Source organism: Pogoniulus pusillus, chromosome 40 (assembly GCF_015220805.1).
Source record: "Pogoniulus pusillus isolate bPogPus1 chromosome 40, bPogPus1.pri, whole genome shotgun sequence".
Classification (NCBI taxonomy): domain Eukaryota; kingdom Metazoa; phylum Chordata; class Aves; order Piciformes; family Lybiidae; genus Pogoniulus; species Pogoniulus pusillus.
Genome location: NC_087303.1, coordinates 8,399,773 through 8,413,546, shown reverse-complemented (window position 1 = coordinate 8,413,546; position 13,774 = coordinate 8,399,773). Strand labels below are relative to the sequence as shown.

Genomic DNA, 13,774 nt, shown 5'->3' with positions numbered 1-13,774 from the left:
GGCTCTGGGACAGGCAAACATCAGGGTCTTGCCTTTAACGTGACAGGAGGGGAAGTAAATTGGCTGGGAAAAGGCAAAGGTCTCTGTTCTGGTTTGGTACTCTGGGAAGAAGCAGATTCTGACATCTAACAAGGTTCTGATTAGGTTCACAGTGGTTTGCTTACTGGAAATAAGGAGAATGCCCTCACAACCAGAGATGAAAGGCCAATGATCTAGAGATTGCCACTGCCTGCTGATAAATCACTTGAGTAGAAAAAATGCTCAGTAGGTTTGGCAGTGTTAAAAAAATCTAAATTCCAAAAAGCACATCTGGCTTTAGTCACAACACTGCAAGGTGTGATTGTGGTGTTTGGTGAAATCTGAGCTTTGCTTATTGAATTTAGTGATAGAACTGGATTAAAAATTGCTGTGTCTATTTTGATTCTGTAGCACTTAAACAGGGCTTAAGAATCATAGAATCATTTAGGTTAGAAAGGACCTTCAAAGGTCACCTAGTCCAAACCCCTTGCAGTCAGCAAGGACATGCTCTACTAGATCAGGTTGCTCAGAGCCTTGTTGAGCCTTACCTTGAATATCCCCCCACCTCCCTGGGCAACCTGTTTCAGTGTTCCACCACCCTCGTGGTGCAGGATGTGTTCCTGACTTCCAAAATCTGCTTTTCTCTCATTTCAAACCATTGCCCTTATCCTGTCCCCACAGCCCTTTACAGACGGTCCCTCTGCAGCCTTCTTGCAGCCCCCTTCAGGCACTGGCAGGCTGCTATTAGATCTCCCTGGAGCTTTATCTTCTCCAGGCTGAACACCCCATCTCCCTCAGCCTGACCCCACAGCCCCCTGGTCATTTTGTGGTCTCCTGGAGAGCCTCTCCATCAGCTCCATGCCCTTCCTGTGTTGAGAACTCCAGAGCTGGACACAGCACTGCAGGTGAGGTCTCAACAGAGCAGAGCAGAGGGGTAGGATCCCCCCTCTCCATCTCTGGCCATGGTGTTTCAGATGCAGCCCAGGCTGTCATTGGCCTTCTGGGCTGTGGGTGCACACCGTCTGCTCATGTCCAGCTTCTCATCCATAGAGTTAGTTCTTCCCTAAGTAACCCCATGAACAGGAGGCCAGCATTGAATGGGTCTGCATTAGTTGTCCCAGATTGCTCTCTGACCAACAAAGAGAAGGCAATTCCAGACACTTCTTCAGATTTCAGCTAAAGCAAAAATCTTGCTGATGTGTCTCTCTGACTATTCGAGCATCTCCAGTAGCTTCACTCTTAGTTCGGGTTTCTGTTAGCCTGTTTAAAACAGCCACTCACTTAAGACAGTAGGAATTGACATTTCAACAGAACAAGCATATAGGAGACCTTTCTATGGAAAAGATGTTCTACTATTATGAAATTATTTCATAAATTCATATCAGCTGCAATGTTTTAATCATTGATGCTTACATATAAAACCAGAATAAAGATTCAAAAATAAGAACAACTAGGTCAGGCAAGCTTACACATCCTTCAGATGGTTGACTCCACTGATATAAAATTGTCCTGTTTTCCTTTCTGTTGTTGTGGATAAAGATATCTCTTTTTTCTTCTCATTTTCTTGATAGCTTAGTTCTTTTTCTAATGAAGACAGACACCTCTAAGGGAGTTTTTCCTCTCTGAACCACAGGAAATGACAGCAGAGCAAACAAAGCATCAGTAACAGCTTTGTATGTCTTTATGCATGGACAGAACAGTTAGCTAGGACTTAGCCAGATTTCTCTTTAGGTCAGTGGAAAGAAACAGAAAAAGGTAGAACACTGTTAACACTTTCTCTGGTGAATCAAGAGGAGTTTATTTCTATCTATTTATATCTATATCTGTATCTATAAAGCTAACCTACATTATTAGTTCTAATGTAGGCATCAACCCACTGCATATATTCAGACCCAGAGGTGATGACACCTAGCTTATGAAAACAAAATGACTAAATACAACAGGGATCTGCTTGAGAGAGCCCCTAAGCTGCTGCAGGCAGTGGAACATCTCCTGTGAGGCCAGGCTGAGGGAGCTGGGGCTTGGGGCTTGGAGCAGAGGAACCTGAGGGCTGCCCTCATTGCTGTGCTAAAGATGTGCAGGGCAGTGTCGGAAGGACACAGTCAGGCTCTGCCTAGGGATGGCCAAGGACAGCAAAAGGGGCACTGGGGGCAAGCTGGAGTAGAGGACGTGCCATGGGAATGGGAGGAGAAACTTTGTCCCTGTGGGTGCTGCTGGCCTGGAGCAGGTTCCCCAGAGAGGTTGTGGAGTGTCCTTCTCTGAAGCCTTTCCAAACCTGCCTGGATGTGCTCCTGTGTGCCCTGCCCTGGGTGATCCAGCTCTGGCAGGGGGTTGGACTGGATGATCTTTGGAGGTCCCTTCCAAATCCTACCATTCTCCCATTCTGTAAAAGGGAGCCGCCTCAGGTAGTCTGTTAATTAATATTAGTTTGACCAATATGTCCATATTAAAAGACAAAATTTATTTCAGAAATCATCAACATTTTAGTTGTGTTTTTTTTCCCAAATACTTAAAACCCCCTGAAAGTTCAGTTTCACATAAAATGAAGTGTTGCCTTTTTTAAACAATAAGCTTTTTAAAACAATTATTTATCCACTTTTTTCATGCATTTCTTGGCTCATGTATTTTTTCAACTTGCTCTGCATCACCCAAACTCATTTAATTATTGAGATGACAGCAGTCTTTTGTGGGCTACCTGCAACCTTAGGGTGAGATCTTTCTGTAATTTATCCTTGAAACAGTTGTTTAGATGAACTTCAGAATGAAATGTCTGCTTCTTGGCTTTTAAAACAGGGTGGGTGAAATGCAGGCACTGTCTTCCCCTACTCTGAAGAGAATATAGCAGGTAATGGGCTCATCTGTAAATTAATGGATTAGAAAAATCTTCACCTGTGACTAATGAATTCATTTTCCATCATATCCCACCAGCCTCTGTTTTCTTGCATTTCTTCTGGGTCATAGATCTGACTGTTTCTCTTATTCTTCCAGGCAAAGTGTCTGAATTCCCCATCATCCTAATCTCTCATTTGGTGTCATCTGAAAGGAAACATGGAAAACTACACCAGAGTAACTCTATTCATTTTGGTTGGGTTCAGATCTCACCCAGAATCACAACTTCTCCTCTCTGTTCTCTTTTCAACGATCTATGTTGTCACTGTGGTAGGAAATGCCTGCATGATCCTCATCATTCAAATGGACTCCAAGCTGCACACTCCCATGTACTTTTTCCTAGAGAACTTGTCCATCTTGGACATCTGCTATTCCTCTGTCATCACTCCCAAAGCAGCACTGACATTCTCACTGGGCAAGAGAATCATTTCCTACAATGGCTGTGTGTCTCAAATGTTCTTCTTCTCTCTGTTTGGTACAGCAGAAGCTTTCTTCCTTGCTGTGATGGCTTATGACCGCTTTGCTGCCATCTGCAACCCACTGCTCTACCAAATCATTATGAACAGAAGACTTTGTGTTTGCATGGTGCTGGGCTCTTACCTGTCAGGCTGCATCAACTGCATCATCCAAACAGGCTTTACATTCAGTTTATCCTTTTGTGGGCCCAAAGAAATAAACCACTTCTTCTGTGATGTTCCTGCAGTGATGCACGCCTCCTGCTCAGACACTCTTGTTAATGAAATGGTAATGCTGGCTGTGTGTGGATCCATCATTGTGGGCACTGCCTTGGTGGTGTTTATCTCCTATGGCTACATCATCATTACCATTGTCCAAATGCCTTCTGCTGAGAGCAGGTGCAAGGCATTTTCCACTTGTTCTTCTCACATGCTGGCTGTCAGTTTATTCTTTGGGACCGTTTTCTTCATGTATGCTCAGCCTGGGGCCACATCTTCACCTGAAAGAAGCAGCATAATCTCTATCCTCTATACTGTTGTGATTCCCATGCTAAACCCTTTCATCTACACCCTCCGAAACAAGGAGGTAAAAGGGGCTCTGAAAAAATGGTTAAAAAGGAAAGGATTTTTTTAGCATCTTTACTACAGATGACAAGGACCACAGTGTCCAGTTTGCTACAGACAGGTATTTAGGATGTAAAACAAGCAACAGCAAGGGGCAAGGGCTTGGTTTCATGAGTCCTTTGTGATTATAGCTGCTCAGTGTCAGATCAAAACAGGGGCTATCAAAGAAATCTAGGGGAGTTAGAACAGATGAAGGTGTGGATTCATTTCACCACATGTAGACATTCACAATCTGAGTTGCAGTATGGAGTCTTCACAGCACTAATTAAAAGGCACAAACTGTTTAAATCCCTAACTACCCAACTGTGCATTAGACAACTAAATAGGACACAAAACTCAGACTCTGGCAGGGCCTTATTTCACAGCCAGTAGCAGAGACCATCTTACTGTAAACACCCAAAGGTAAATTGGGTCAATCAATAGTGAACTGTATGATTTATTTGTCTAAGACTACTAATTGTTGAAACATTTAAAAAATCTCTTAGTGGAATCACAGAATCTGAGTTCAAACCATCAAGCATTGATGGGCAATTGAGATCTTGTGACTGAAGCGCTCTTTAGCAAAAGAAAAGATCCAAACACCTACAGCTGAATTGTAGCTCCCTGTGTCTGTGCACCTGCCTGCATGAGTGTTTGTAATAGGGTGGGAGCTACTACTCTGTGACTGATAAGCTTCTAACAGCACAATCTGACATGGAATCATTCCAGGCCAGTTTATTTGGGGATCTGAGCAAACTGATTTATCATAGAATCATAGAATCAACCAGTGTGATGATTTGGGTGTTCCCTGCCCCCCCACACTTTAGAAATCACCCACACTAGTCTCAGTTGGCTCTGGGAATATAATTGAAGCTATTTATTTACAGCTAGCACAACATACAAGCAGATATTTACAGTATATACAGTTATATACAGAAATATACAAGGTAAAAGTAATACAGAAGCACAACTCCCCTCCCAGAAATCTGAGTCCCCAGGAGGGGCTCTCAACCACCCCTGCACCTTCCCCCTGCCCCTCTCAACCTTACCCTGGTCCTAAAGAAGTATAGAGGTTCAGCCAAGAGGTTTAGAAGCAAAGGTGAATGGAAGGTGAGGTTAGGGAGCTGCAGCTCAGTCAGAAGCCCAAGGCAGAGTGTGACAAAATGGCGAGAGTGTTATCTAATGTTTTCATTTCTTCTTCAGCAAGACTCTGAGTGGAGTAGACATCACCATGGTTTTTCCTTTCACAGCCTATGATGTAGTTCTTCTCACCAAAACATTCTACTCTGCTTCAAACTAGCACAACCAGGTTGGAAGAGACCTCCAAGATCATCCAGTCCAACCTATCCCCCAGCCCTATCCAGTCAACCAGACCGTGGCACTAAGTGCCTCATCCAGGCTTTTCTTGAACACCTCCAGGCACGGTGACACCACCACCTCCCTGGGCAGCCCATTCCAATGCCAATCACTCTTTCTGCCAACAACTTCCTCCTAGACCTACCCTGGCACAACTTGAGACTGTGTCCCCTTGTTCTATTGGTGGTTGCCTGGGAGAAGAGACCAACCCCCACCTGGCTACAATGTCCCTTCAGGTAGTTGTAGACAGCAATAAGGTCATCACTGAGCCTCCTCTTTTCTAGGCTAAACAACCCCAGCTTACTATGCCTCTCCTCATAGGCTTTGTGTTCCAGGCCCTTCACCAGCTTTGTTGCCCCTCTCTGGACACCTTCCAGCACCTCAACATCTTTCTTGAATTGAGGGGCCCAGAACTGGACACAGCACTCAAGGTGTGGCCTGACCAGTGTTGAGCACAGGGGAAGAATAACCTCCCTCATCCTACTGGCCACACTCTTCCTGATGCAGGCCAGGATGCCTTTGGCTCTCTTGGCCACCTGGGCACACTGCTGGCTCAGCTTCAGCCAACTATTCACCAGTACCCCCAGTGGCTGCTCTCCAGCCACTCAGTCCCCAGCCTGTAGCACTGCTTGGGGTTGTTGTGGCCAAAGTGCAGAACCCTGCACTTGGCCTTCTTAAATCTCATTCCATTGGCCTCTGCCCACCCATCCAGCCTGTCCAAGTCCCTCTGCAGGGCTCTCCTACCTTCCAACAGATCAACACCTGCTCCTAGCTTGGTGCCATCTGCAAACTTACTGATGCTGGACTCAATCCACTCATTGAACAGGACTGGGCCCAGCACTGACCCCTGGGGAACAGCACTAGTGACTGGCTGCCAACTGGATGTGGCACCATTCACCACCACTCTCTGGGCTCTGCTATATAGCCAGTTCCTGACCCAGCACAGAGTGAATCTGTCCAAGCCATTTAGTTGCACATGTCCCTGCTCACTGCAGGGTGACTGGACTAGGTGGCCGTTGAAGGTTCCTTCCATCCTAAACTGCTCTATGAATGTGTGATGAGTAACAGGAACTTCAGACCCTTTTCAGAATTGCCACATGAGATAATGACTGACATGGTAGGCCTGACAGGCCCGAAATAGGCTTAATACATGTCCTGGCTTGCCCAGGCATGTTTTTCTGCTCCTCAGGAACAGCAACCATGGGAAAGAAGACAAATAAGCCTGGAGCCACTAAGCCTAAGGACTCTACCTGCCCAGACTTGTCTTGGTCCTGTGGTCCAAGCTTTGCCTAAAATGGTAAGGTTTGGCTAACTGCCATTCTGATTGCCTATTCTGTGTCCAAAGGGCAATTAATCTTGGCTCACATTGATAAAAGAGATACACAGGTAAACACAGTGTTCTCTGGTGTGCTCTGCCATGCTGTGCCTTTCTACTTGTGCCTGCCATTTCCTGTTGCCATTGCTTTCTGCCTTACTGTTTTCCTGGAAACTCCATTGTCTTGAGTTTACCAGGAACAGGATCTAAATGCCTCCAAGTGATCGCCTGCATAGCCGGCATGACATTGTGCTGAGACTGCCCATCCCAAGACATCCTGCCTGCACCTGCACTGCACGTCTCCTGCTGAGACGAGAAGTCCTGGAGATACACAGATTGTCCAGAGGAGCCAGGAGATAAGGTCAAAGATTTTCTGCCTTCCTTTCCCCAAAAGTCTGGGAAGACTCAAGTCTCAGTGGCTGACAAGACAGAGGTCCCTGAAAGTGTTTGGGCACTGTCTGGGACTGTGACTAGCCCTTGTGAGTCGAGTAATAGTAATTTTGTGAGTAAATAATTAAAAGCCTCTTTGCAATTCTCTGTTGCCTTCCACCATAAGCAGAAGAAGCTTCTTGAGTCCATCTAGTTGACAAGTGGTATGTTGGCTGCAAGCAGCATTTGACAGCAGGAATCTTCTCTTCCAGTTCAATTAATGTTTATATATATTTTGCTGGTTATTACTAGATCTAATTATGATCTGTAAAATATTTCCATGACAGTGCAAGAACCTGAATATTATTAAAATTAGTGGTAGGGGGTGGTGAGAGTTCTGAATAACAAAATTAATAAACAATATTAATTTTGGGAAATGTCACCTCACATTAATTAATTTTCCCTTCATAATAATGACAAATATCACAAAGCTGCAGTGGACTCCATGGTGGTGGTCCTAGCTGATAGACAAGAAATCTGAGATTGTACCTTCCTCTTCTTCACTCTCTGATCCCTTTCTTTCCCAATCAAGACAATTGAAAGACAATGCCTACCTGTGATCAGAGGACACTGATGATTTGTAGTGAATGAATTGGGGTAGGAGAAATTAGGAAGTAAAAGAGTGAAACTACATCAAAATCCAAGTTAGTCAGAACAGTGAGGAAACTTCAGCCTCCTTAAATTCAAGTACTTAAAAGCACAATTAGAGCAGACATGTGTGATTCGCTCTCTTTTTTCTCTTGTTTTTTACACACCAGGAAGTTTTGTGCTTCTGAAATGTGAATGCACAGCCTTCACTAACTGATACAGGAACATGCACACAGAATGCAGTCATCTCTCCTGGTGGGTTGAATTCTCCTGCAAAGGGACTTTCAGAATCAGAACAGCCCAAGGGGGAAGCTACCTTGAAAGATCTGGTCCAATCTTTCATGAGAGAGTTCAAATTAAATTATCTGGCACCCTGCTTAACTGCATTTTGAGGACCTCCAGCAATGGTTGCTTGTGATGGTTTCGGTGTTACCTGCCCCCTCCACTTTGGAAATCACTCAGACCAGACTCGGTGGCTCTGGAAATTGAATGAAGCTTTATATTTACAGCTTAGCACAATACACAAGCAGATATTTACAACATATACAGTTATATACAGAAATATACAAGGTAAAAGGTAATACAGAAACATAACACCTCCCAGAAACCTGAGTCCCCAGGAGGGCCTCTCAACCACCCTTCCACCCTCCCACCCCTCTACCTTGCCAAAGACCTTGCCTTATGTTTAAAGGTGTTTTGAGGGTCAGCCAGGAGTGGTTAGGAAACAGGTGGATTAGTCACACAGATGGCAGGTTAGGTTAGAATGAGAGAGAAGTTCAGCCCAAAGCCCAGACAGCGACTGTGTTATCTATGTTTACGTTCTTGTTCGTATACATCTCAGCAAGCCTATGAGTGAAGTAGACATCACCATTGTTCCCTTTTCACAGCCTGTGATGTAATTCTTCTCACCAAAACATTCTAGCTAGGCTCAAACTAGCACAGTTGCTCTACAACATATCCAGGCATGTTGTCAAAGTCAATGATTGCTCTTATGTCTTCCTTATTTCAAGACAAAACCTGCAGCTTGTGCCCACTGCTCTTTAAATACTGTGCTGAGGTCCTCCCTCAGCCTTCTCTCCTCCAGGGAGAAAAGATCTAACTCCTTCAGTCTTTCTGCAGGGGGCAGGCTCTCCAGCCCTCTGATCATTGCCTTATTAAAAGAAGCTCAATCATGAGCTCAGACTAGAAAAGCAGCATATGAGAAGAGGGAGGACAGGTTGGTGCACAGTTAAGACAACTGAATTAAGAAAAAGCTATGCAGCTATTAACATCCTATATAAACATCAAGAGAACCATTGCAAACAGCACAGAGTGAAGTAAAGGTAAATATTCAGCTCACCTAGAGGGAAAGGCTGATAGGCTGGCAGCTTGTCTGCTGTGTTCTGCTTATTTCATTGACCGATTCTATTTCACATTTATTTGCTTATCTATTGTATTTCATTCTCTACGTACAATAGAAAGGGGGCTCATTTAGTGTTGTGGAGGCCCCACAAAACAGCCACCACCACCTGAAAACTGTAGATGGATTCCAATTAATCTGCTCTATTCTGACACAATAAAGTTAGATTCAGATCTAAGTTGTGAAAATTACATTACACAACTGATAGAACTACATCTGAGACCATGCCTCTGCTGAAGGTCTTTGGTTCATCCAGCTTTCTGTTTAGAACATTCACTGTGCTTAACTGAGGAGTCAGATTATCACCTGATTGTAACAAAAGTGATCTCACTGCAGTTAAATTGCTCTTGCTTACTCACCAGGCTTACACCGTTGCTCTGCACTTCAGAAATAATTTGCTGCACAGGATCACAGAATGCTAAGGGTTCAAAGTGACCTACAGAGATTATCCAGTCCAACCCCTGTCAGAGCAAGATCAGCTAGAGCAGGTCAGTGTGCCAGTTTGAAGCTAGCTGGAATATTTTGGTGAAAATAATTAGATTATAGGCTACGAAAAGGAAACAATGGTGATGCCTACTTCACTCATAGGCTTGCTGAGATGGATAAAACCAAGAACATAAACATCAATAATACAGTTGCTGCATGTCTCTGGCTGCCTGCACTTTTCTCTCTAACCTGATGTCTGTGTAACTAATCCTTCTGCTTCCTAACTCCCCTGGCCAATTCTCCAAACTCACTTAACATAAGGCAAAGTCTGGGATAAGGTAGAGGGGTGGAAAGAAGGTGGAAAGGTAGTTGGGAGCTCTCCTGAGGACTCCGTTTTCTGGGAGGGGTGTTGTGTTTCTCTATTACCTTTACATTGTATATTTCTGTATATAACCATATATATTTGTGCATATATGTCTGTATATTGTGCTAAGGTGTAAATATAAAGCTTCATTTCTTAATTTCCAGGTGGCTGAGTCTAGTCTGGGTGATTTCATAAGAGTGGGGGAGCGGGTAACTCACATCTTTATTTTGGTGCCCAACATGGGGCTAAATTAAATTTGATGGATTGTTAAGTCTGGAAATTAAGATGAAGCTATTGAAGCTATTTTATATGTTCTCTGCAGCTGCATGGCCATTTTTCCTATGTTGGCTACATTGGTACATCGTTGCCAGGCTAGGTTCCCTTCTCTTCAATTTACTGTGGAGGAAGATTAAAGGATTTTTTTTTTTTTTTTTTTAAATTTTGGAGAGTATCTTCTAGGCTGGGTAGGCTTCGATATTACTGAGACTGTTGCCAACTCTGTTTTTAATAAGCCAGGAAATAACACAAGTGCTGGAATCTGTTCAACAGCTTTAATGTGAGTAATTTTGCCTAGAACGGACCTGCCAAATCCCTGTGGTGAGTGTTACACACGCAGTACAGTGGTATATTTATCATGTGTCATTTTAGTCCTAGTAATTCTGGTTTTAGCACTGGTGCCAACATTGTGCATTAGAAATCCAAATGTGGCTCCTTTAAGAAAATGGAAAAAGAGACAAGTGTCCTTGCAAACAGTTACCCAAGATAAGCCATACAGAAAGTGGAAAAAATGTCTGTCCAGGGGCAGAGCAAGAGGAGGCCACCATGTCCACTGCTGTACCTCCTCCCACAGGTTCTGGGACAACTGCCAAAGTCTCGGTTGTTGACAATAACATGGCAGGCAGCCAAAGAACAGGTCCAGCTATTCAAGGCTCTGCTGTTTCTTCACCTAGTTCAAATCCAGCAGCCTCTAACTCTAAATCAGATTCAGCCTCACAGGCATCAGGTCAGACCCTCAGAGATTGAGACGCACTAGAAGGTACTCCCAAAGCTTTTCTGGCCTCAGCGAAGACACAAGCTAAGATGAAACATTTGGTAAAGAGTGATTCAAGAGAGGATTTAGGGTAAGTGGCTTCTGCTACTCAAGAGGAAGAAGAGGAGAAATACAGCCTTAAAGACTTAGCCAATATACTCAAATTGCAATACTCTGACAAAAGGAGCTTTGTGAGATTGGCTGCCAAGAAGGAGGATGGTTCTGAGGAGTTTAAGAGTGCTCTTAGGAAAGTTCTGTTTCTAGGATGAGGACAACCAGGATAGGCATAGGAAGAGTAGAAGGATGACATCCAGGATTCCAATGATCCCCTCATAGAGATCAGGGAAGTTAGAAAGGACTACGCAAGAGAATCGTGAGAGGCAATCCTAAACTGGCTGGTGATACGCCATACTATTGGTGCAAATGCCCTACAGGTAGGAGACAAGTCTGCCAAGCAGCTAGGGCCACTCACAAAGGAGAGTGGAGTAGACAAATACCTAGCAAGTCCTCTTGGTAAGGTGTTGTGGAATGTCGTTTAGGGGAAATTTATGGGGACAAACATGCGAGGCTGATTTGTAAAGATTAAATGATTTATGCTAAAATCCCCTTTTCCAAACTTATCTAAACTATCCCACGAAAGTTCTTTGATCTGCAGTCACAGGTAAAGATACAGAAAATGGCAAAACAAGGAGAGTCTGTGATTTTAAGAGAGTTCTTTGAGTCTTGATAAGTTGCTCAGTCTTAAAGTTTGTTGGTTACTCACTGTTCGAAGCAGTTCAGCAGAGTTTCAAAGTGTTTATGAAGTTCAGGGCGTTGTCCAGTCTCTCCGCAGGATCGGGCCCAGGCAAGCCCTGGTTTCAGAGGATCGGGCGTCCGCTGGTCTCGTGCCAAAAAGGCCGAGTAGAGTTGAGAGCTAGCAGGAGCTAGAGCAGGAGCAGGAGTAACAGGAGCGAGAGCAGGAGCGAGAGCTCCCGATCAAAGCAGACACACCATTTTATAAAGTTTTAAAAGGGGTGTGCTCAGTCAGTTCAGGCAATTTACATTAATTTTACAGGTTGGTACAAATTATAATCAATTCATACAATTGGACAATTCTTACCACAAATAACCTGTAGGACCACCTAGGGGTCAACCTCAAACAGGTGGTCACCGGGCTATGGGAACCAAGGTCCCTTTCTCAAAACATAGCCAATGTTTACCTTTTACCCCTCTGGGGAGGAATCGTCTCAGAGGCCCTGTAGCTGCTGGGACAGCAGATAGGAATATTGTTTTGGTTTTTGCGATGGCTGGCTTCATGTGAGCCACTGTCCTGTGCACAAAATGGGGCCTGCAAAAGGGCTCTGCTACCTTCCATGACATAAGGTTAGCTTGTGGACATGCCTTCTGTTGGCTGTGGCTATGAGATATCCTACTCAAGGTGATTTGACAGGGGCAGCCACGAAGTGGAACACCACTCAGCAGGGAATTAAGCTTCTGAAGGAGTTTGCTGTGAAGGAAGTGTTCTATGGAGATCATGGCACACATGAGTCTGATGACATTCCTCTTGGAACAGGTCTCATGAAGAAGCTTATTAAGCTTGCTCCTTCATCCTATGCTAACAGCTTGCCCAGCAAGTTTCTACCAAGGAGTGATAATGGAAGGTCTATCACTGTTGGTGAATTCACTGACCAGCTCAGGCAGATAGAGGACAGCTTGTCACATTCTGTCCTAGTCTCTGCCATAAAAGCCCTGGGTACAGAGATAAAAGATAGCATGAAAGAACTGAAGGAGGAATTTAAAATCTCTGTATCCAATCTGTCAAAGGATACCATCCCTTCATCATCTGAATGGGTGTATGTTTCTGCCATCAGAAACAGACACGCATCTCCTGCAAGGCAATTCCACCTAGACATCAGTAATCACACGGGTCACTGTCCAGGGGTACCCCAAACTCTTTTCTTCTTCCTCACACTTGTTGCCCTTGTGGGGGCAAGCAGTGGCCTGGTTCAGGAATGAGACGGTGACCAGTTCTTGGTCATGCGTGACCACGGCTCACACACACCAATACGGTAGAGAACAAATGGCGTTTATTCGTGTACAGTGCTGGGTTATATAGTGTGGAGTTATACATTATTTCTGTCTGCTTACATCACTACTAAATATTATTGGTTATGGCATTAAGGAGACAGGCCCCTGTCTTTCCACACTTCCCAATATCTTCTGGCCACCGGACCCTAGCTACCCACACACACTCCATGGATTTGTATGGGAGAAGGAGACAGGAAACTGCTTCCCCTCACCCTGTCTTGCTGGCTTGAAGGGGGGCAGCAAAAGGTGCCTTTCTGCATGCGGGCTGAGTTATTGCACCCAGTATAAATGGTAAATGGACACTTTGTCTAGAAAAAGGATAAATAGAGCAAGGGTTCCCACCTTGAAAGTCCCCTGCCGCTGCAAAGAACAGGTACCTGCTGTGACTGGACCATCTCCACTTTTGGATGGCTCCTACCTTTTTGCACAGTTTCCAGTTTTGACATTCCAAATCAAATTGAATCTGTTAATAAACTAAACTAACTTTTGTATATAGTTTCGGGACAGGGTTCCAGAAAAGTAAAATTATTATATTTTTTATAATTCCCTGCCTCTATGACAGTCATTGTGGATAATACTACATCACCAATTTGGTGAGAACATGAACAAGTGGGATGGTAGACCTACTTTAGTTGTTTAAAAGAGAGTCAGGGAACTGCAGAGTGGCAGAAACAGAGGCAACAATGCCAGAAAAATAGCTTTCACTTCTTCAGCTCTCCAGATCAACTGCAATTATTCCAACAATTGCAATTCTCTCACAACAACATCAATCATTGTGCACACCCCACGTGCCATGTTCAGCATTAGGGGTGCCCTGCCTCCAGCCAGGAGGAGG

General features: G+C 44.4%; 1 protein-coding gene across 1 annotated transcript; it reads left to right on the top strand.

Moving 5' to 3' along the window:
* Window positions 1-3,060: 3,060 nt before the first annotated feature.
* On the top strand, window positions 3,061-3,996 carry LOC135191838 (olfactory receptor 9S13-like). Its single transcript, XM_064174445.1, has one exon. The coding sequence runs from the start codon at window positions 3,067-3,069 to the stop codon at window positions 3,994-3,996; it is 930 nt and encodes a 309-aa protein (XP_064030515.1). The 5' UTR covers window positions 3,061-3,066.
* The last annotated feature ends 9,778 nt before the right edge of the window (window positions 3,997-13,774 follow it).

Bases quoted from the DNA above. Each gene is read 5' to 3' on its own strand.
- LOC135191838 (XM_064174445.1), top strand. From the start codon at position 3,067: ATGGAAAACTACACCAGAGTAACTCTATTCATTTTGGTTGGGTTCAGA.